Source organism: Penicillium cosmopolitanum (genome assembly GCF_028827165.1).
Source record: "Penicillium cosmopolitanum strain IBT 29677 chromosome Unknown utg000012l:1.0-3308103.0:1.0-3310761.0, whole genome shotgun sequence".
Classification (NCBI taxonomy): domain Eukaryota; kingdom Fungi; phylum Ascomycota; class Eurotiomycetes; order Eurotiales; family Aspergillaceae; genus Penicillium; species Penicillium cosmopolitanum.
This window is the reverse complement of record NW_026622682.1, coordinates 1,391,220-1,412,493: the sequence shown is the minus strand read 5'-3', so window position 1 is coordinate 1,412,493 and position 21,274 is coordinate 1,391,220. Positions and strand designations below refer to the sequence as shown.

The following is a 21,274-nucleotide window of genomic DNA, read 5'->3' as shown; positions in this document are numbered from 1 at the left end:
GGTGATGGAAGTATCGGTTCAGGCATATACGTCTGAAGCTTGAATATGATATATCTGCATGCGAATTTTTAGATCTTGCTAGAGAATCTCTTAGAAAATCGGAATCAGACACATCGCATAAAAGTGCATACTATTCATTGCCAGTATGCTAGGCCCAAATTTCACACCACACGTGCTCACTTAGGTCAAAAGCATTTTCTTGATAGTTGTGTCAAACTGCTCAGGTTCGCGGCCAAGTATTTGAGCCAGATTTGGGGTCACTACTGCACACTCCCCATCTCGGATCGCATCAAAAGCAGTCGCCCAGAGAGGCGCCCAGTTTCCACCACCATATGTGAGACCAGTTTGGACCTGTGGCTGTTTGACGTATTCGTCCACGGGTACCTGGCGGATCCTAATTGGCTTGTTCAGCACGCGGCTGAATACATCCGCCGTTTCATTGAGAGTCCAAGCACGAGGGCCGGATAGAAGGACGGTTTTGTTTAAATAAGGGAAAGCAACGGGGTCTTGGGCGTGTTGTGCAATAAGGTTTGCGGTTGCTTCCCCCAACTCATCTTGCTTAGCCCAAGCAAGGCCAGGGCCGGAGCCGTCGTGGGGAATACAAATTTCGTTGGAAGGAGCTTTGAGATCGAAGAAGGCAGTATAGAGTGGGAAAGACTCTGAATACAATCCTTGGCGAATGACAGTGTACGTAAACTGTGGGTCCTGGTCATGTAGCTGGGCCAAATACTTCTCCGTCGCAAGGTGGGCAAGCATGACTTGGGCCTTAGTATCAAGATTTCCATCGCCAGCAAACGCAAGAGACGAATAGAAGATATGCTTAACACCACTCTTTCGAGCCGCATCGATCGCGGATTTATGTACCTATGGAATTAGATTAGCATTTGGGCGCCAAAAGGTAGTATCGAAAATGTAAACCCTACCATGAATCGATGCTCGTGTTGAATACTAGCATAGGAGATCAAGTTCAAAGACGAAATTCCATCAAACGCGTGGTCGAGTGTCTGGGCATTGTCGTAATCGGCTTTCCGAATAATAGCCCCAGCGGCTTCCTCGTTGCTGAGTTTCTCTGGGCTGCGAGCGACGAGCACCACTTCATTGGCCGGGACTGCCCGGAGAAGGTGCCTAAGGGTACTACCTCCAAGGCCGCCAGAGGCCGGGAATATGCCAAGCTTGTTTGCCATCACTGAATCGCTAATAAGGTTGGTAAAGAAGATGTCAAATGAAGCTTACTGCACTGTCTTTATGGCCAGTGGATTTAAAAAGAGGCTCTGGAAGTTTCCGGCTCGGATGAATTAGAGTGAACTTCTCGGCGAGTTTCTTTGCATGGAATCCGCGTCTTTGCCAGTGGGACTCAACAGCTGATTAGTAAATGCTTTATTTCTGTATTATATCATCATGATAATTTCAAGTTGCCCACACTCAAACTTTCGCCTGAGAGTCCACTGTGGCGCAGTCTAATCGATAAGGAATTCTCCAGAGGCGGGTAATGTGAGAGAGATCCGACTCCGGTGGACTCGGACTTGAAGTTTGTCAAAAGTGGATCGACATGAACTCTAAAGCTGTGGCAATGTGTGATCTCGTACTAAACAAGCGTCTAGGGGAGAATTGAATATTTTGCTAATATACCTGAGATAGGCACCGGATTATAAATTCATCGAGAGTAGATTACATAAACTCTACCTGGCACATATTTAAGCGTAGATGAATTGCAAAACGAGAGAGCACAAAGCCATTGATTGCTCCATTTTAACTACTCCAGTTGAAGATGCCCTCCCGGTACGCTAATGTTGACGAAGGTGCCATTGTCGAGATCCCCAATGAGCCAGCCGCTGGTGTTCGTACCGATCAAATCTCAACCCGCGTTCCAACACAACGCTGACTTCTACTAGGTCTCTTATTTCACGCCGAAGCAAGAGCCACCTGCCGGCACAGCTGTTTCGCCAGCTCATAGTAGCCCAAATTTGCCGAAGCTGTTTGCACCATTGCGAATAAGAGGGCTTGAACTGCACAATCGCATTCTAGTATGTTGTTTCTCGACGGCAATGAATTGTAAAAATTGACTAATGATCAAAGCTTTCCCCTCTCTGCCAGTACTCTGCTGAAGATGGACACCACAATGATTGGCATTTCGCTCACCTCGGTGGTATTATCTCGCGCGGGCCGGGACTATCGTTTGTGGAGGCTACTGCGGTCACACCCAATGGCCGCATCACCCGGAGGACTCTGGGCTCTGGAAAGAATCCCAGGTTGAGCCACTGCGAAGGATAGTGGAGTTTGCCCATGGCCAGGGCCAGCGTATTGGCATTCAGCTGGCACATGCCGGACGCAAAGCAAGCACTGTAGCACCCTGGTTGAGCATGACCCGTGGCCCTGGTGCCTCCATGAAATCGGTATATTGTCTTCTTCTCCCCGGAAAATCGTGTCTAACTATTTTATGAAGGTCAATGGTTTCGAGAACGAAGGTTTCGCACCGGTATGACATTTCTCCTTGGTCTTTTTTGGTTACTGTCTCCAAGAAATTGACGAATTTTTCTCAACAGCGCCACGGCTGGCCAGACGATGTGTCCGCTCCTAGCGCTATCGCTTACAAGGACAAAAACCTTATTCCGCGTGAGATGTCTGATAGCGAAATCCAATCTTTGGTAGAGGAATGGGGCAAAGCAACTGAAAGAGCCGTGCGGGCAGGCTTTGACGTGCGTTCACTTGATTCATTAGACATGAAATTCATATTGACCGCAGATGATCACAGGCCATCGAAATCCACGGCGCTCATGGATACCTGATCCACGAATTCCTTTCACCGGTATCGAACCAACGCACTGATCACTATGGAGGTAGCTTCCAGAATAGGATTCGGTTTGCGCTGCAGATCGTGGATGTCTCTCGGCAGAACATGCCCGAGGGTATGCCCCTGTTCTTCCGTGTCAGCGGAACCGAGTGGCTGGAGCACCTTGAGAGTGAGCCCAGTTGGGATGTCGATGAGACTATCCGGTTTGCTAAAGTGCTAGCAAGTCGAGGCGTGGACGTTCTCGATGTTTCCAGTGGAGGAAATGATCCAAGACAGAAGATTATCGGTGGACCTGGGTACCAGGCTCCAGCTGCTCTCCAAGTGAAGAAAGCCCTTGGCAACCGCCTTCTTGTGGGAACTGTTGGGGCGATTACCTCAGCTGTTCAGGCAAATGGCCTGTTGAACAGTGGTCTTGATATGGTCTTTGTAGGACGGCTGTTCCAAAAGAACCCCGGCCTGGTCTGGCAGTTTGCGGAGGAGCTTGATGTCGACGTCAAGTCAGCAAATCAGATACATTGGGGCTTTGCTGGACGTCGCCAAAAGAGATGATCCTGTGCCACGGGATTGGATTTGTATCTTTTTGTGTAGCAGATTCGTCAACGGCAGGGATAGATTTACTAGCTCATATCTCATAGATGTAGTTACTGAAACTCTAGTTTTTCGATTTGTCAGAAATCTGGTAGATTTGTGAATGGATTTCCGGTTATTTACCTGTGATATCTTACGACATCAATATCATATCCCAGCTGTAATCTAACGATCGAGAAAAGAAGATAAGCCGCTGTGTCAATAATGCGAACTTGAATGTATCTCCCTACTTTTTGATATGATTCTTTTGTGAAAGTTCCATTGCATTATAAGACGGTGCGAGTCGCTATGAAATTTGTTTATAAACTGGAAGGCAAAAACATCCGGCAATTTCTCCCTCCAAACCAGTTGGAGGTAAACATTCGCCAAGTAAAGATAGAAACCAAGTCACCAAGTCTCATACTGCAGCAATGCCACAGGCCACTATCGTGCGTAGTCGAGGAAGCCAGCCAGACATCGATTTTCGATGGCATGGGATGGCTTCAACGCCGCGGATAGTGTATCCAGTCCAGCCCGCTATGGGGGATATCTCGGGGTTCTGAGGAGTCGTCAAGTAGAGTATATCATACCCATACCAGCTGACCCTGGGTGAGACTGGACTGGACCGGACTGGACCGGACTGGACAACGAGAAGACAAGACAGATATCCAAGACAATACTTTTTTCATACCATACTTACCATCCCAATTCAAGAAGGAAGATTCTCTCCATAAATACCCTTCCAATAATCCATAACATTCTCACAAATCCCCACATATTCCCCCCAACTAACAAACTTCCCTTCAAGCTCACAAGCCGTCCAAAGAATCTCCTCCCAAAAGACCTTCTCAACATCCTTCCCACTATTCCCATTCAACCTCAAACTGGCAATAACATCCTCCGGAATCGTCCAAGCACGCGTATAAGCCCCCTCATCATCGAAAACAGGCTGTACCTCATGCCCACTCTGAAAGATCGTCGCCGGGTTAAATTTTGGGAAATTCGCGTGGATGAAGAATACATCTGGCTTGTTCCCACCACCACCGTGCTTCCCCTTCCCCTTCCCCTCACGATCCCTCCTTCGAGCATAATCCTGCACCGGATCAAACTGCGCCATAGCAGAACCCGCCATCCCACTCCCACCAGCAGTCCGATGCCCAAGTGCACAAATAGCCTGCGAAACCTGATAAAACGGCTCATCTAGCGCCATAGCCGCCGCAACAAATGTCTCCTTATCACCTTCTCCCGCCGCACCCTGCGAAAGAAGAGGCCAGTAATGACTCGGTCCATAATAATTGTAATAAGTGGCCAAAATCAACGTCAGACTATGCGTCCTTTTCGAGAGCACGAATTCGCCGGATTCAGTTGATGCGCGCAAATTCATTGCCGGGGGTGTCGGGAGGCCTATTATTTCGTAGAATGTGGGTGAAACGCTAGACGACCAGAAATCGGGCCATGTTATCATTCCGGTTGTTTTGAATGGGTCGCTTGTGAATATTTTCTCGGGGGCGGTGAGGGGGAATGCGTCTGCGTCTAGGAAGAGGATTTCTTCGAAGGAGGAGAAGAGCATTGCGAAGGGTTTGAATTGGTATTTCGTTATTTTGGCAGTTGGTAGTGATGGTGATGATGATGATGATGAGGCGTCTAGGATTGTTGAGAGGATTATACAGCGTGCGTTTAATGAGGGGAGAACGACGTCGCAGATATACTCTTCGTACTCTTCTTCGTCGGCGAGGAAGACTTCCATGGGTAATCTGGATCCGGTGCGACGGAGCATGCGTAGAGAGATAACTAGGACGGGGAGGTAAGAACCGCCAGCGGTTGAAACGATGCCCTTTGTTCCTGGGATATATTGGAGGTGTAGGTTGGAAGGTCTGGCTGAAGACTCGGGTTTTGATTTGAGCGCATTTAGAAAGTTTGAATGCGCTTCTCGCATTGTATCGACGTCTTCTCGTGCGACGAGTACGTAGTCTGGTCGTGGTTTGGTATTATCGTCCGCGTTGAAGCCTTCTGTCGGCGCCTTGACGTCCTCGACAAGGGGGGTTTGTATCTGGGCCATGTTGTTCGAGGAGAGTGTGAAGTGAGCGCCAGAATGATTGTTGGGCGGTTGTTAGGTTGGGTACGGTGCGGCCGAAGTCGAGGGTTGGCGCTGACGTGTATCGTGAAAAGGACCAGACGAGGAATGAGGTGAGGAGGATGGCGGCGAGTAATGTGCGCACTCGGAGGATCGATCGTGGAAGCATGGCTGAGTCCAGTCCAATGGGGTTATTTTGGTGGTTATTTCAGTTCCTGGTCCTGTTCCTGGTCGTGTGCCTGTCTTGCTTGTTGTTCCTGGGGAAGTCCCCACGTTGCAGTGGAGACCGCCGCGCTAGTGAGGCTTGACAGTTGCAATCGCCGATCAACGCGAGAGTGACAGCTGGACTCGGGTCATAGGATGCGATGAGATGGGAGGGGATGATTGCCAATGATTTTGATCGGAAGGAGAGAAAATAGGACTCGGAACTAGCAAAGTTCAAGTTTGAGTGATGGCGCGGTTGAGATGCGAGACAAATGGCCCCTTCGTTGCACGGGCCACGCCCCCACTGGAATGCAACCGAGGCAATATAAAGCGAGATGGAGGGGATGAGAGGGATGATAGTAACTTGAACTTGAATGTATGATAGTTGATGATAGCACTGAGGTGGTGTGCTGATCTCGGTTTGAAAGGGTCTAGATTGTGCGAAGTTCCAAGGTTGTCGATCCGAACCGTGGATGGCAATAACAGCGGGAACCTCCGAATATATATAGAACGGACTACTACGGACTACTACGGACTACTACGGACTACCAGTGTACGTAAAACTTGAACTTGAAACTACAAAACTGGAGAATGTTTGTTCTTCAGAGACCAAGGTCTCTCCTTCATTGATTGCTAATTTAAATAGCAAGGACAAAACAAGTAGGTAAAAAAAAAGACCTCTTGCAAGTCATATCATCTCACATCACAACGTAAACATGAACCACATCGGCGCGTAACAGAAAAAAAAGGGGAGTATTTTAAATCCCGCCACCATTAATCAGGTCAGGCAAAAGGTGCTGACAAGAAGTGGGGTATTGGGTTGATGGCAAGGATGGGAGAAAGGAAATCTTTAATGGCAGGTGCAAAATGCACTCGCTTATTTGAAGACGTGGCCGTCGACGTTCTCGAGGGTCTTCTCGCCGATCACAAGGGGAGTGTCCCAGGCCCAGAGGTCCTCAATGTACTTGCGGGTAGCCGGGTCGTTGTGGTCGAGCTTCTCGAAGGTGTAGGACTCCCAGTCGGGGGCAACATCGAAAGCGGGAGCGGACTCCTGGCCGCGGACCAGGAAGACACCGCGGATGACGCAGTCGTAGTTGACACCGAAGACGGCCTGGCAACCGAAGAGGTACTTGCGGGAAGCCTCAAGACGGGCGTGGAAGCCACCGACCAGGTTGTTGGCCATGAAGGTGAGCTTCAGCTCGTCGTCGTACTTGTAGTCGACCTTCCAGAGGGAGTACTCCTCGGGGTTGTAGTTCTGCCAGAACCAGGGCATGGCAACGGTGCGGGTGTCCTCGTTGGAGTACTGGCGCTTCCACTCATCGATGGGGAGAGTGGGCTTGCCAAGGGCCTCAAGGGGGTGCTTGGGCTTGGGGGCCTCAGCAGCGGGCTTAGGGGCCTCGGCGGCGGGGGCAGCCTTGGGCTTCTCCTCCTTCTTAGGGGCAGTGTACTTGATAACCTCCTCAGCGAAGACGGGGTTGGCAACAACAGCCTTGAAAGCGGCCTGGTTGATGATGGTGTTGTACCAGCGGGTGGTAGCGGGGTTGGCGCTGCGCCAGGCCTTGTCCAGGACGGTGGCGAAGGTGCGGGTGAGGAGAGCGGCAGTGAAGATATCAGCCAGGGTGATGCGCTCACCGACCAGGTAGGTGTTGGCGGTGAGGTGGGCCTCGAGGACAGCGATGGTGTTCAGGGCAGCCTTGGCACCCTCATCGACGGTCTTCTTGTTGTAGGGCTCGAGGCCGAGGAGGGGGCGGTACCATCCACCGAAACGGGGCAGAAGCTCACCGTTGGCGAAGGACAACCAGCGGACGATGGAAGCATAGTCCTGCTTGGTCTTGCCAAGGAGGGTGGTCTTCTCGTTCTGGGAGGTGACTGAAAAATCAAATCAAGTTAGTCATGGTTTGATTTTTTGACAGGTGGATCCACAATAGGAGCAATGGTAAAACATTGACGGGGCAACGTGAAGCAAGAAAGGGGCAAGGGGGTAGGAGGCTAAGTCCACACGCCCAAGGTGAAGAATTTTTCCCCGCGAGCGGGGTACTCAATTCTTCTCTTGCGTGATTTTTCAGAGTTGTGTAGTTTCTCAACAGTGTAGTTCTGACAGGGATAACTATAATTTATACATCTCATCATGAAAGGGGTTGGCTGTGAGGCCAGTGGTGAAATGCAGGTGGGTGGTGGGTATAAAAAAAAATAAACCGAACAAGTTGTCACAACATACCGTAGATGGCGATGGCAATAGCCTCAGTCAGAGTGTAGCCATTGGCACCCTCGAAAGCAGGGATCTTGCCCTGGGGAGAGACCTTGCGGAACTCAGCACCAGAGTTGAACTCGGCGGAAGAGTTAGCAGCGGTCTTGACCAGCTCCAAGTCCAGGTCGTTGTGCTTGGCAGCGACCAGGATGGAGATGGTGCGAGGGTTGTCCTGGAGAGGGGGGAAACCAAGTCAGTCAAGATGAAAAAGAAAAGACAATTGAATAGAAGGAATCAAGAACATACAGGAAGACCGTAAAGCTTGCCGAAAGACATCTTGAATGGGATAAAGAGAGAATGGGGGGGATAAGGAAGAAAGAAAGAGGAGATCGAGGGGCAAACGGGAAGTTTTTAATTTTCAGCAACCCGCCCGCCGCGCACGTGATTTGGGACCTGCAAGAATATTCCTCCGAAAGGCCGAGAAACCTTTGAACTTCCCCGAGTGCTCATCATATCCCAATCATTGGCACTCCCAACTCCCAACTCCCAACTCACCATAATGGCCCGGCCTTCCTCCAATGGCCTCGTCCAGGCGATGCAGTCCCTACGACTGTCCTCGCAATTCCCACAACGTTCCTTGATCCCTTCATCAAGGCATTTAGCCCGTGCCTATGCGACAGAGGCAGAGACAGAGACCAACACGGCAATCCAACCCGAATCAATTCCAGATTTGCCCGTTCAAGCTGCTCCAGAGATCGATTTCTCGACTTCTTTCCTTCGCAATCCGGCCCGAATCGTTCCCGCCTCTCCATCTTACTTCTCCGGTAGCCCGCGATTTGTCGACCACGTCCTCAACCTGGAGTCCCTACAAGCCCGCTACGCCGCCCTCCCTCAATTGCCTGCCGGCGAGGCCCCCCCGAATGGCCTGGTTCAAGCTCAAGCAGTTCCGCGAATACGTTGGCGAGGCCGTGCCGGTCAAGAAATATAAGAGTCTGGTTAAGATTCTCCAGCGGTTGAATCGAATTCAGCCAGAGATGGTCCCCGGTGAAGTCCGCACCGTGCTGGACTCATTCCTTCGTCCTGGAAACCCGTATGCTGTGGTGCGCGAGACTCCCGAGTTGGATGAGAATGGAAAGGCGCGTGCCAAGGGTAAGCGAAAGGAGTCCAAGGCTGTTGTTCACTTGGTCGAGGGTGAGGGTGAGGTCCTTGTGAATGGAAAGTCTATTGTTGAGGCTTTCCCCCGTGTACATGACCGAGAGAGTGCGCTGTGGGCACTGCGTACCACCGAGCGAATGGACAAGTACAATGCTTGGGTTACGGTTCGGGGTGGTGGTGTGACTGGCCAGACGGAGGCTGTTACATTGGCGATTGCGCGAGCTTTGATGGTGCACGAACCTGGTCTGAAGCCATTGCTGCGGAGAGGTAAGTTTAAGTTGTCTTATTTAGTCCGTCTTCGATATTTGAGCGTTGCTGACCTTTTTCTTTTTCTCTTTAGCCGGTGTCATTACGGTCGATGCTCGTCGTGTGGAGAGAAAGAAGCCGGGTCATGTCAAGGCTCGCAAGATGCCTGCCTGGGTCAAGCGTTGAAACCGGACAAAGGCGATATTCTTCTGCAGCGATACTATCTTGTATTATCTATCTCATGTATTATTTCACTTGCATGGCATTCAAAAGTGCCAGTTTTGTTCTATATCCTATATTCAATGCATATGGAGCTTTCATCGAATGATCAAGTCCACGGGCACCTTCTATATCACTGATATCATTGAACTGTGTGGATGTCCCCAGGAATCTCCCTGTCCTAATTATCCGAATCGTACAAGGGTAGGGCTTCGACTATTCAGTTTCTGAGAATGCCAGTGCTATAGCCGACTTTTAACTTGCATATATGATTATCGATGAGAATACGGAGTCGACACCACAAACCTATGTAGTACTAGTGCAGATCATGGCAGCCGCCTATCCCTTAAAGGATAACCATTTGTCTTAATCGGCCTCGCTTTCGCATTCAGGGAGCACTGGCACTGACACGGAATGAGGCGTCTGCATATCACATATGTGATGAAAAAAGCCATCCTGCAGATGACTGTATTTGGCAGACCCTCTTGACCCTCTTAGCCCCAAGAACCGGGCCCGATCGATTGGCACACCAATCGGAAATGGAAGACAATAGCTGCAAGAGAGATCCCAAGGCGTCCATGACCTAGAAACTCAAATACCACGACAAACATTAATCGTATACGGTAATCGTCACGCTAATAATAATCCATTGCGCCGAGAGCTTGAGCCTGAGCCTGAGCATATTCCTATCGTATTTCTCTTCCTATCCGAGGTTCCTTTCTTTTTTGTATTCCCGACGCCGCGCCTTGAATGTAAGCAACTATTCGGAAGAAGAAATATATATTAACCACTGGCACAGGTAGGGTACAATACTTGGGGACCGTACTCCGTACTTGTACTTGCACTGGCACTAAACCACAAAGGTGAATTTGAACACGAACACTGAAAGAAAAAGTTGATATGTACATTTTTGGTCATTATCGTAGAAATACACCGTACTAGGGTAGTACGGCGATTAGACTAGCAATAGCGTATACTATACTCCATAGTCGGTACCAATTTGGGACAGGGACAGGGACAGAGTGAGGCGGAGGTGTGTGGGTGTGGGTGTGCGCGTGAGCGTGAGTGCGAGTGTGAGTGTCGGATGTCCCCGTAAATGGGGCTAATTTCAGCTCTTCCATCACGGGGAAGACGGGATGGGATGCGATGGGGGTGGAGTGGAGATGAGATGATTGATAGGTATGAGTAGTCAAGAGGGGTAGGGTAGTGTAGCGTAGCGTAGCATAGCGTAGAGTAGGGTAGAGGAGATGATGTGCCCAAATCTCGAGCTGATCTTCGAGATCGGGGCCGTTTCTTTCAAGGCGACGAATCGTGATAATTGACCAGTTCCAAAGCTTTGGCTTGGCTTTGGATGATCTCACGTCTCACGTCCCGTCGCGGGTGGTGGGTGGTGGGTGGATGGCGCTAGTAGGCAATAGCTTGCGCCGTGGTGGCTGCCACCTCATATTTTGCCCCGCAGCTAACCTGTACCTGTACCTGTAACCTCTGGCGATTGATCGCCAGATGATGATGGACCCGTGTTTGCATTTTGGAGCCGAAGGTTTGGTTTTGAGGGGCGTGATGGAGGGGGTGAGGACGATTTCGTTGGTCAATTAGGGCTTTTTTTGATTCAGGGCCGTGGCGCCGCGGCCGTGGGTTCGGGTAGCGCATGGACCCGTAGGAGTTCTGGTCGACTCTCTATCACATCTAGACATTGGCCAAGGACTGATGTAAGGTTAGTTAGGCTTAGACTCGAAATTATTTCGCAATGCGATTCCTGAAAAGAGGGCTGTGGTAGGGGGAGGAGGGCAAGAAGCAGGAATTCTACAAAGCTTTGTTCACGCACCACATAGGATTTCTTCCTCCCAAATGCCCAATTGATAATCGACCAGCCCATGCTGCTCTAGCTGATCGCAAAGGTGGATCAGATCCTTGCCCATGGCCTCCAACTGATCTCGACCGATGAGACTCGTATGCGCTGGTGAATGGCCCGTCGTGATCAGATCTTGAAACAGATCCTTCTGCTTCTGACACACGGCTAACCAGCAAAGGTTAAAGTCGTTCCAGAGTTGTAATCGATCATGATAGAGAAGATGATCATCGCGCAGAATTCCTGTATCGAAATAAGTAGAAAAAGAATTAGTACTCATTTTGATACTCTTTGGTAATAATTCCCAAGGGTTATTATGGTATCGGTATTCCCCCACTGGGCCTCTCAGATGATGCTTGTATGACGCGTGCGTGTAGGGCGCAAAGGAAGAGAAGAGAAAAAACAAAAGAGGCAGAAAAAATACAGCTCCCCGGTTTAAAAAACAGGGCCCAGGCTGGAGTGCGATTGTGGTACGACCTCTCCACACGCTCTGGGGCGCGGCAGCAACCTTGTACCAGCATTGTACCTCCCGCAAGGTAAAAAATGAAAGAGCATGGAAAGGAGCCGAACCTACCAAGATCCCGTGCGTTAGCCACAAGCCACTCGGAAATTTCCAGCAGCGATCGGCTGGCTTCCACCAATCGTCCCGCGCGCGTGTGGTCAAAGGTGCTGCGCAGTGCTCGTCGGTACTGAGCATAGGCTTCGTCTGAGAGTTGAGGATTCGTCCACGGGCACGGCCTCGGAGCTATCAGCCTGATGCTGCTGATGCTGCTGCTGTTGATGTTGTTGAGGGGGGGTGCTCCAATCGGCCAGTCGGGCCGCCGATTGGGGTGAAATCGGTCATGTTGGCGGGGAAGGGTTGCATAGTACTCGGACGTGCCATGGGGCCAGGTTGATTATATGGCATCTGCGCGTTGAGATAAGGCGAGAGCCCGACTGGGACCCCCGTCGCTGAGGGTTCCTCGGGGGTGAAATATTGTGGAACGGCAAACTGGTTCGACAGGGCCTCAATCGCTGCAGACTGCCGTGGCGAGTACTGTGGAACAACTTCAAAGGGTCCTGGGGCTGGACCCTGCTGACCAAATCCGTACAGCATGGCCGAATCGTACGGTACGAATGGCGGCACCTCTTGCGGTCGTCGGCGTTGCTGGCCGCTCGTAGATGACGCCGTTTGATGCTGGCGTGGCCGTACAAACTCGGGCGGATAGGATGACATCTCGTTGCCCTGCAGTGAGCCGTCGGCGAAGGATGTGCCTGTGTATTCGTAGTTGTAGGACATCGATCCGCGGTCTGGTGCCTGCGACAGCCCTGTTGGGTCTCCACGTGGATGCATGGTGGAAGACTCGAAGGAGTCAGCTCCACGGCCTCTGGCTGTCGAGTTGCCGGATCTTGCCCTCAATCTTTCATTCTGCTTGCGGCTGTCGCCATCCATTAGGCCGTCCCACCGGAGCCTGTGGAGGTCGATATTGGCCCAAGTTTTGGGGTTGGGGGACAAGGGCGGACTTGCGTAGGATGCCAGCTTGGAGAATGCTTTGGATTGTTTGGATTGATATATTACAGTAGATCACTGTTTATTTCTTGGTATTTTCGCTTCTCTGTACCTCGTAGAAGTATTTCAATTTGATGTAGTGATTTCCCGGAAGTTCTTTTTTGTGTTTTCAGATATTGGGTTGTGAATATGAATATGGATCTAGACGATGTAGATCTGGATGTGGACCCAAGGAATAGCCACGGAGAATTTCAAGATTGATAGCCACCGAATGAGGCGTCAGAATAGAATTCGGAGTCAGACGAGGCGTACCGACAAAGAATAATTTAGCGAGAGTGAGTGAGCGTGAGAGTAAGAGTAAGACCACCGAGGGAAAGTCGAAGGGAATTGATTACATGAAGACGAGGATGAGAGATTGGCGAGATGATTGATGATTTATAAAACGAAGCCAAAGCCACGGGTGACCTAAAAACAATAGGACCCAAATAAATGGAATCCACAAAAATAAGAAAAAAGTAGGGCTCCCAAAATATGACGAATCTGATCGTAACGTGAGCAGAGGGAGGGGGGCCAAAAAAAATAAAGGATGACGATAGATGGATGAGAGAGAGGGAGGGGGGTGGGGAGGGGAGAATAGTTAGCCTGAGAAAGGGCTGAACGTACCCAGTAAGAAGCGAAGACAGTAATGAACGAAAGAGCTGTAACTGGGGCAGGAGGGTACCGAACAAGAAACATGTCAACTCGTGGAGGACCGGGTACCTGGAAGGGATAGTATTTGAGACTATCTACTTGGGATGGCGCTAGGCCGACGATCGCACACCGATCTACGAACTCTGCGCGTCTGAGATCGCCCAGGAACCCGGTGCGCTGGTTCCTGGTGGGTTTCCCAAAAGCTAGGGATGACAGGGTCAGGTGTGTCTTTCTTTTTTTTGTTTTCTTTTTTTGGTGTTTTGTTTTATTTATTATTATTATTATTTTCTGTTTCTTTTTGGATGTGTAACTTGCGAGATGGGGCTGAGGATCCCAGGCCCTAATGGAACGGATTGAATTCACTCCCCCCCCCCTTCTCTCCCTCTCTTTCTTTTCAGCCACGGAGAAATCAAGAGTAAGCAGACCTGAAAGATGAGTCGTGTTCAGCTTGAACAAAGGTATAGCTGTGAAGCAGTCAACCGGAGAGGGGGAGAAAAGAAAAGAAGAAAACGAAAACGAAAGAAGCAGAAGCAGGAGGAGAGAAAGTAAAAGAAGAATGATAATATGATAGATAATAGCAATAATAGCAATAATAGTAGTACACCGAAGTACTCCGTAGCAGTAATGACAATAATAATAAAAGGGGGGTTAGAAGGAGGGTGACTGGACATTCCGGGGCGCATATTATTGCTCGGACAGCTGCTGCGCTGCTGTTCCCTTCCCCTCCCCCCCCTTCCTTCTCGGATATCTGCAACAAAAGGGCAGGGCACAGTTGATCTGATCCACTTGGGTCAGAAGTACGAAGAGAAAGCAAGAAAAAAAAGCCTCCAAACGGGAGTCAGGGTGTCAAGATTTGAAATACAGATCGGGCATCGTCTGCCCGATTCCGGATCTGCAATCTGCAGCAAGATTGAATCGACCCAAGACAAGTAGGTTGACGATTAGTGGAGAGTGGAGCCAGAAATGTCAAGTCAAAGTGTCAAGTCAAAATCCGCCCTAGGGTTTCGATTTTGATTCGTTCCGCCCCCCAACCAGATCCGATACTCTGGTTGGGATGGGGACAGTGCCGAGGTCAAGGGGGAAGAAAAGAAAAAAAAATTGTGGGTTTCATCCTGTTCCGACCAACCCTCGAGACTAGGAAAATGATGCAATCTGCACAACCCAGGACTCGGTCTGATCTCGCACGCCCTCCTGTACACCCTTCGCCTTCGGTATACTGGCCGCAACTGGGAACCTGGGTAGTTTCACCGCTGCTGACGTTTCTGGTCCCCTGTCAGCTGACGATGTCCATTTATAGCCGAGCTGGGCTTTGCTGCTTCTGCTCGGAGGGATAGTGACACCGAGAGCTCCCCGGCGAGGCAGAATGGATAGGAAAGGAAAGCTGTGGAATGGGATTGGGATTGCGACTGGACCCCCTCCCGGTTGAGATTGCACCTCACCACGAGACTTACAGTTCGGCCGGAGGTTGGCCCGAGGCTCGGGGGGCATGGGAATATCATTGGTAGTAAACTACATTGCAGGGGGGGGAAAGGACATCACGTCGCTGGTCATAGAGTCATAAGGCGGAAAGCCCACCTGCATGGATCACCACAAAGAGAGTGAGGAGGGACATGAGAACGAGAGGGACAACAGACGAAACCAGAACACAAATTTAAAAAGAAAAGAGAAAACAGAATGGGGAATGCACGCAGAGAAGTGCGGTCAAGCGCAACGCAGTACCAATGGTAGAGCTCCAAGTATGTCCATCGCCGGGTTTATATTTGATCTGATAGTCGTGTTAGCAAATGAATCTGCCAGTATGACAAAACACAATCCCCATGTAGAAGAAAAGGAGATAAGGCGAGACCTACTCAGAGTCATGCTCAGGTTGACATCCGTGCTCTCCACCATGTCTTGGAACTCCTCGAAACTAATGCGTCCATCCTGGTCCTTATCGGCCTCCATGATAGTCTTATCCACAATCTGCTGCAGTTGCACATCCTTGAGATTGTTGCCCACCATCATCTTCAAGACGATGAAGAGTTCACCGTTGGAGATATATCCGTCGCGATCGATATCGTAGACCTTGAATGCAAATCGAAGCTTCTCTGATTTGTTGCCCTTGGAACTGAAGGCCGACAGGCCGGTCACGAACTCTTGGAAATCGACATCACCACCGCCATCCTCATCGAAAATTGCAATCATTCTATTATAATCCGAGTCAATATGGGTGGTGGTGGTGGTGGTAGGGTATTGGAAACATCGACTGCGTGGACGTACCTCGTGGCAAGCGGGTTGGAGGAAACCTGAGGCAAGGACAGGAACTCGTCGCGATCGATCGTACCGGAACCATCCTAGAGATCGGGAGATCGATTGTTAGTAAGTTGTCGAGGGAAGATCGGAAATAGTTTCAAGCTAATCGAACCTTATCAAGCTTCATGAAGCGCTTGCGCAGGCGGTCCACCTCATCACGATCGACTGTTGTTTTGAGTGTCAGCGGGGAGCTCGTGACCTCGTCTTGACGACATTACCAGGGGAAACGAACAATTTGAAGTCGAGATAATATTATCGAACAGTTGTGTAGTTCCGACGGAGCCTCGTCGGCGCGCCACATTGTGCATGGCGGCGGCGTTGGGTTCGGATGGCTGGTCCATTGCGGTGGAAGAGGAGGGGGAGGAATGTGAGGGGAAGGCGGGAAGGTGGATGAGTTGGAGAGAGGAATGAAAGGAGTCAACACCGGAACTGGTTGAAGAGAGGATACAACAAAACAAATCACAGGCACAGGCACAGGTCTAGTGAATAGAGCGGAGTACAAAACAAAGCCGGGGTAGAAAGGACCACCAGAATGATAGCAGAATGATAGCAGAGACCAAGTTTGATAATGCCCAGCCCCGCACTAACCCCTTTCAGACAAGTGACTAACCGGAACGGGACAGGCAAGCGAGCCCCTGAGGCCGTGCGGGCGGCAAAACAGGCCATCACCGGGTGACATTGCAACGTCAATCCAACCGCCTGCTGCGAACACGCCCAACTTCAACCGTCATTATCACCCCCTTCCTCATCGAATTCCATCTCAAAAATACGACTACGAGATACCGCATGACCAGGCCTTTCGATTGAGACCCTTTTAATCCCAATCCCGCCCATGGTCGTTGCGCTTTTGCGCGTCCCGACGCTATGACTCGGTACGGGGGCCTGGGCCGAACGCGCCCAAAGAAGCTCACTGCTAAGGCGTCCATCCCCATCGTTCGCGAACATGAGATCGATGTAATCGACGACGAACTTCAGTCTACACTCCAACAAATCGAAACCGGCGTCGAAAAGGCCGAGGAGTCCGTACGTTGCCCTTTACCTCCCCCCAGTCCTAATTTTAGCCTAGCCTCATCCCTGCATATCATCACGTGATGACATCACCAAAGCGACACGAAATTTTCACGATGCTAACTCGAGACGCGCCACGCTAGGAATTTCACTTGCAAGTCGCGATCAATGCCACTGCTAAAGGCAATGTTACTGCCGCGCACATCCCAACTCCCGAAACCATCCTCAGTAACCTCCAATATGACGAATTATACCCTCCACTCTTCTCGCAGCCTGCGACGTATATCCGCTTCTCCTCCACGGTGGAGGACTGCTGCGGGTGTCCGTATAACATGAACGAGGAGGATGATGTCTTTCTCAAGATCTTCAATCAGAAGAACCCGGCGAACCGGTGTTCAGAAGATGACTTCGAAGCTACGATGAACTTCTTTGAGGAGACCGCCGAGGCGAAACAGCCATTCGCTGCCGTGGATAGCCCGCCCGTTTTAGCCTTTGCAGACATGGAAGACTCCATGGATGCCGCAGTGGAGGAGTGTGTGAAGCGCTTCGCCAAGGTTATATATGAGCATTGGAAGTCACGACGAATCGCCGCCGGTAATCGTTCGCTCGAACCAAGCTTGAAGGTAAATCGCAATTGCGCCCTTGTAACCGCCCCGCACTTCAGACGAATACTCTGCTAACAATTGAACTTCTGTAGTTCGAGACTGGTCAGGATACTGATGACAGCGATCCGTATGTCTGTTTCCGTCGACGTGAGGTTCGTCAGATCCGCAAAACGCGTGGTCGGGATGCCCAGAGTGCCGAGAAGCTGCGGCGACTTCGTAAAGAACTTGAAGATGCACGGCAACTGGTTGCTTTGGTGCGTCAACGTGAGGTTGCTCGCAAAGAAATGCTTAGCATGGAACGACACCTCTTCGCGCAACGCTCCGAAGTCAGGGATATGAAGCGCAAACTCAACATCAAGGACGATGATGAGGACCTCATCAACCAAAAGGTATGTTCTTCTGGTCCTGTTCCTTGTCTTTGTTGCACAATTGCTAACAGTTCCCCGACTCAGCCCAAGAAGAAGCAACCCGAGATGCCATCTCGACAACCCACTGCTCCTCAAATCCGCATGCCACTCAAGGCAGGCTTGCAAGGCGCAGAAGATCTTCAATTATTGGAAGATCACCAGGCAGAGAAGGAGAACGAGATTATGCGCGATATCAAGCAGAATATCGCAAAGCACATCAAGTGGAACGAGGGCTTTGTAGACCACACCCGTGCGCCGCTGTCACCGTCACCAGAAAGGACATTCGACACTGCGGCTTTCCGTCCGGCTTTTACTGCACAGTTGCCCACACCGCCGTCTTCAGAGGCATCGGCTGATGCAATGGACACATCGCTGGATGTCAGCCCCCTCTCCGGCCGGGGAGATAAACTTGCCTCGCGGGCCATGGAGATGCATGAAGAACCATCTCGTATGCCGTCATTCCGGCGACGGGTTGGTCGCGGTGGAAGATTAATGATCGACCGTCGAAATCTTGCGGCGCGATGTAAAATTGAAATGGATCCCCTTCGGTCTGATCGATTCAAGTTCGATCAAGAAGACTCCGATGAAGAGTCTTCGTATGAAACAGATGGTTATAGCATCCAGATCATGCAACACCGGGCCATCACCATGGCCAAGGCACGGGAACAGGCCGCAGTAGCTGCTCATGCGCAGGCGCAGGCGCAAGCACAAGCAGCAGCTCAGGTCCAAGCTCAACGACGATTGCAAGCCGATCAAGCTGGCAATAACCCAGGGCCAAATGGACCTCCACCAGCTCCGCCAGCTATGGTAGCTGCATCGTCTGAGGCTTGATTGTCATTCCCATTCCTCTCCCCTTAACGTTTTTTCTCTTTGCAGCATTTGGCGGGCGTTTTCGTGTCTTTTTTTTTCTCCATCATCCCGTCGGCCCACCTCACCTCACCACTTTTCACCTTCTCCCACACTGTAGTTTTAGTACCTTTTCATGTTTTGACGAATATCGTGGGCGACGAAGGGATTTGATGGTCCCGCTTGTGCTTTTCTTCTTTTCTTCCTTCTTCTCCGCCCACGCCCACCCCCCTTTTTCTCGCTCCTCTCCACCTTTACCCTTCGATACTGTTGCAACTGCCTGTCATTTTGCTAGTCCAGCATCTTGGCGGGTATGTCTGCGTTTGTTAGTGTACATATTTACCTTCTTTGATTTCTGGTGGAGGAGAGAGCGCGCAGGTCGAAGAGACCGCTGTTTTGTATGATGGATAACCGAAGTTATGATGCCTGTGATGATGGAAAAAGGGAACAAGGGCAGAAAAGGAGAAACTTCCAAAATCTAACAGAAATATAATCACTCGCCAATATCTTGACACTTTTTTGGGCCTTTGTTGGCTTCGTAACGTAATTCGTATGGCCACCGCGAGCCTGCTCTCTCAAGAGCATATCATATATCCGATATTCCACCTCAATCACCATTCTCGGGGCCGTTGTTCGTTGTTGTTCGTAGTTCGTTCGATAAATCAAGCTGCCGTAATGGAATCAAGCATCGCTAAAACAGCCTGGCAGATCTCCTTCTCGCCCATGCGCACCTGAAGCGCCATCTTCAGTCGACGAGATGACCCTTCTAGAGATGCAGGTGACTGGGGAGGAGAAAGACTTTGTAGGAGCTGGGTGTCCTGAGCGAGCGATGTTGCATATTGACTTTGCTTGGTCTGTAAGACTTTGTAGAGAAGGGCAGCCTGTTTCGCATCCATGGACGCCTTTGGCAGCTTGTTTCTGGATCGACGCTGTTCGAATTCTTCGGGTGTCTGCGACAGCGTCGTAAGAAGGACGACCAATTCTGCAGGTAGAATATCCTCAAGCGTGGCATTGTTCAAAGGTCTCGGGATGACATATCCGTCTTCTAGAACTTCGTGCTCGTCGAGGAATTGAAGCTGGACAACAAAATTAGTCAATTGTCCAGAAAGGTGCAGGAATGGTGGATTTTGGTGGATTTGTTTTTTGGCATACCCTAGGTTGCGATTCCAAGTCGTCAGTGGGGAGACCGGCTGTTTGGCAGATATCTCGCAAGGATAGCTCAATCACGTCGAATGGGGCGTAGTTTTCTGTCACATAGCCGTAACGGCGGAGCAGATCTGCGCGAGGAATTTCGCCATAGTCGTTGAAAATCTCCTCGTTTTCACGAATGGGTTTCAATGCCCTCATGATCAATGACTCTTCTTCTTGGTATAAACGGGCCTAGAGAATGATGGTTTGTTAGAGATGACAAGTCCAGTCACGGGATCCAGGACAGTTTCTACCCACATTGTTGCGGTCAGCGTCGGCATTAAGGAGATCAGCCAGAGGGACCATGCCCTTGGATAACTGCTCCTCCTCATCATCAGTCATGTAGCTGTCATCCGCATCGTTCATTTCGTCATCATCGTCCTCGGACTTCTCGATATCAAAAGCATAAGCCATAATAAGGGAGCCCATCATGTGAGCAAGTTCCAGCAGCGCCGCAGCGCCAGCATCACCCTCGTATGAAGAGAGCTGGCCAACAGGCGGGAATAGAGACGGGTTCGCCCTAACAACGGGAGCAATTGATTCGAGGATCGACTCATCAGCACCCTGTTTGCCAATCTTGTCAACAATGGCACTGGCCTGCAATTCCTGCAATTCCGCCGCAGACCAGAACATCAATGTGTCGAATTGTGTGGGTAGGATTTGGAAGTAGGGTGCCCATTGAGAGGAAGGTCCCTTCAAGTATTCGAATATCATTACTAGCATCAGGGACAGCCAGGGGCCCAGGTTCTCCACATCTTGAGGGAGCAGGGACTTCAGGTCTGAATTCTGCACGGCGAGAATTAGGGAACGCGGGATCGAGAATAGTTCTTCTCCTTCTTCGATGTTTGTTCGGGCCACTATGATTATGAAGAAGAGATATTGTTAGAGAAGGTGCTTTCCTGTCAAACCATTTTGCTGACCATTGCGGATTTTGTGTGGTGGGGGGGGGGGGAGAAAGTTGAATTTACCGATTCCTCGTCCTGCACCAGTGGCTCGAAGGTCTGCTAGGAGAATCTTGGAGTTGACTTTAACACCAGGGCTTCCTTCCAACCAAGAAATGAAGTTGTTCGACTGTTGCTGGAAGCTTGAAGGGTCGGGGAAGTGGGTGGAGGAGGACATGTTGTATGGGATGTAGCTGGAATGACGAAAGAAAGAATGAGGAGGTGATGGGAGGTGAGGAGAGAGAAGATTGGACAATATATCCCTATTCCAGTCCCAGTCTTTGCTCAAATACTCAAGGTGAGAAAAGGTGAAGGATTTCTGCAAAGAGTTGAGGGAGTGGGGGAAGGGAAAATGAAAGGGTAAAAGAGTATGTAACTAGATGGAGGACCCGTAATTATTCATAACTTTTGGCCCTCGGAGAACGTTCGGCGAAACGGGATTGGTCCAGTCCCGTCGCCGCTTTTACCGATACCGATAACGATAACGAAAATCGGCAGGACCACCAGTGCACCGA

At 50.5% G+C, this 21,274-nt stretch overlaps 9 protein-coding genes across 9 annotated transcripts; 3 read left to right on the top strand and 6 right to left on the bottom strand.

Moving 5' to 3' along the window:
- Nucleotides 1-180: 180 nt before the first annotated feature.
- On the bottom strand, nucleotides 181-1,184 carry N7509_013269 (uncharacterized protein; the record flags this gene model as incomplete). Its single annotated transcript, XM_056637906.1, has 2 exons — nucleotides 181-864; nucleotides 924-1,184. 2 exons carry the CDS (start codon nucleotides 1,182-1,184, stop codon nucleotides 181-183), a joined length of 945 nt encoding a protein of 314 aa, XP_056481413.1.
- A 584-nt stretch (nucleotides 1,185-1,768) lies between these two features.
- On the top strand, nucleotides 1,769-3,340 carry N7509_013268 (NADH:flavin oxidoreductase/NADH oxidase; the record flags this gene model as incomplete). The annotated part of the gene is made up of 7 exons (XM_056637905.1): nucleotides 1,769-1,837; nucleotides 1,893-2,024; nucleotides 2,077-2,146; nucleotides 2,185-2,393; nucleotides 2,444-2,476; nucleotides 2,544-2,696; nucleotides 2,753-3,340. The coding sequence occupies 7 exons, from the start codon at nucleotides 1,769-1,771 to the stop codon at nucleotides 3,338-3,340; spliced, it is 1,254 nt and encodes a 417-aa protein (XP_056481412.1).
- A 727-nt stretch (nucleotides 3,341-4,067) lies between these two features.
- On the bottom strand, nucleotides 4,068-5,417 carry N7509_013267 (alpha-mannosyltransferase; the record flags this gene model as incomplete). The annotated part of the gene is made up of 1 exon (XM_056637904.1): nucleotides 4,068-5,417. One exon carries the CDS (start codon nucleotides 5,415-5,417, stop codon nucleotides 4,068-4,070), a length of 1,350 nt encoding a protein of 449 aa, XP_056481411.1.
- A 1,096-nt stretch (nucleotides 5,418-6,513) lies between these two features.
- On the bottom strand, nucleotides 6,514-8,160 carry N7509_013266 (putative translation elongation factor eEF-1 subunit gamma; the record flags this gene model as incomplete). The annotated part of the gene is made up of 3 exons (XM_056637903.1): nucleotides 6,514-7,505; nucleotides 7,855-8,056; nucleotides 8,131-8,160. The coding sequence occupies 3 exons, from the start codon at nucleotides 8,158-8,160 to the stop codon at nucleotides 6,514-6,516; spliced, it is 1,224 nt and encodes a 407-aa protein (XP_056481410.1).
- Nucleotides 8,161-8,383: 223 nt separating this feature from the next.
- Nucleotides 8,384-9,411, top strand: N7509_013265 (mitochondrial 37S ribosomal protein uS9m; the record flags this gene model as incomplete). The annotated part of the gene is made up of 3 exons (XM_056637902.1): nucleotides 8,384-8,752; nucleotides 8,835-9,246; nucleotides 9,320-9,411. 3 exons carry the CDS (start codon nucleotides 8,384-8,386, stop codon nucleotides 9,409-9,411), a joined length of 873 nt encoding a protein of 290 aa, XP_056481409.1.
- Nucleotides 9,412-11,053: 1,642 nt separating this feature from the next.
- N7509_013264 (uncharacterized protein) lies at nucleotides 11,054-12,725 on the bottom strand (the record flags this gene model as incomplete). Its single annotated transcript, XM_056637901.1, has 4 exons — nucleotides 11,054-11,148; nucleotides 11,270-11,536; nucleotides 11,868-11,999; nucleotides 12,170-12,725. The coding sequence occupies 4 exons, from the start codon at nucleotides 12,723-12,725 to the stop codon at nucleotides 11,054-11,056; spliced, it is 1,050 nt and encodes a 349-aa protein (XP_056481408.1).
- A 2,501-nt stretch (nucleotides 12,726-15,226) lies between these two features.
- cnaB (calcineurin regulatory subunit B) lies at nucleotides 15,227-16,105 on the bottom strand (the record flags this gene model as incomplete). The annotated part of the gene is made up of 5 exons (XM_056637900.1): nucleotides 15,227-15,237; nucleotides 15,323-15,657; nucleotides 15,732-15,805; nucleotides 15,877-15,929; nucleotides 15,997-16,105. The coding sequence occupies 5 exons, from the start codon at nucleotides 16,103-16,105 to the stop codon at nucleotides 15,227-15,229; spliced, it is 582 nt and encodes a 193-aa protein (XP_056481407.1).
- A 523-nt stretch (nucleotides 16,106-16,628) lies between these two features.
- N7509_013262 (uncharacterized protein) lies at nucleotides 16,629-18,615 on the top strand (the record flags this gene model as incomplete). The annotated part of the gene is made up of 4 exons (XM_056637899.1): nucleotides 16,629-16,787; nucleotides 16,916-17,395; nucleotides 17,470-17,766; nucleotides 17,830-18,615. 4 exons carry the CDS (start codon nucleotides 16,629-16,631, stop codon nucleotides 18,613-18,615), a joined length of 1,722 nt encoding a protein of 573 aa, XP_056481406.1.
- A 677-nt stretch (nucleotides 18,616-19,292) lies between these two features.
- Nucleotides 19,293-20,937, bottom strand: N7509_013261 (ribosomal lysine N-methyltransferase; the record flags this gene model as incomplete). Its single annotated transcript, XM_056637898.1, has 4 exons — nucleotides 19,293-19,706; nucleotides 19,783-20,010; nucleotides 20,077-20,675; nucleotides 20,787-20,937. The coding sequence occupies 4 exons, from the start codon at nucleotides 20,935-20,937 to the stop codon at nucleotides 19,293-19,295; spliced, it is 1,392 nt and encodes a 463-aa protein (XP_056481405.1).
- Nucleotides 20,938-21,274: the final 337 nt, after the last annotated feature.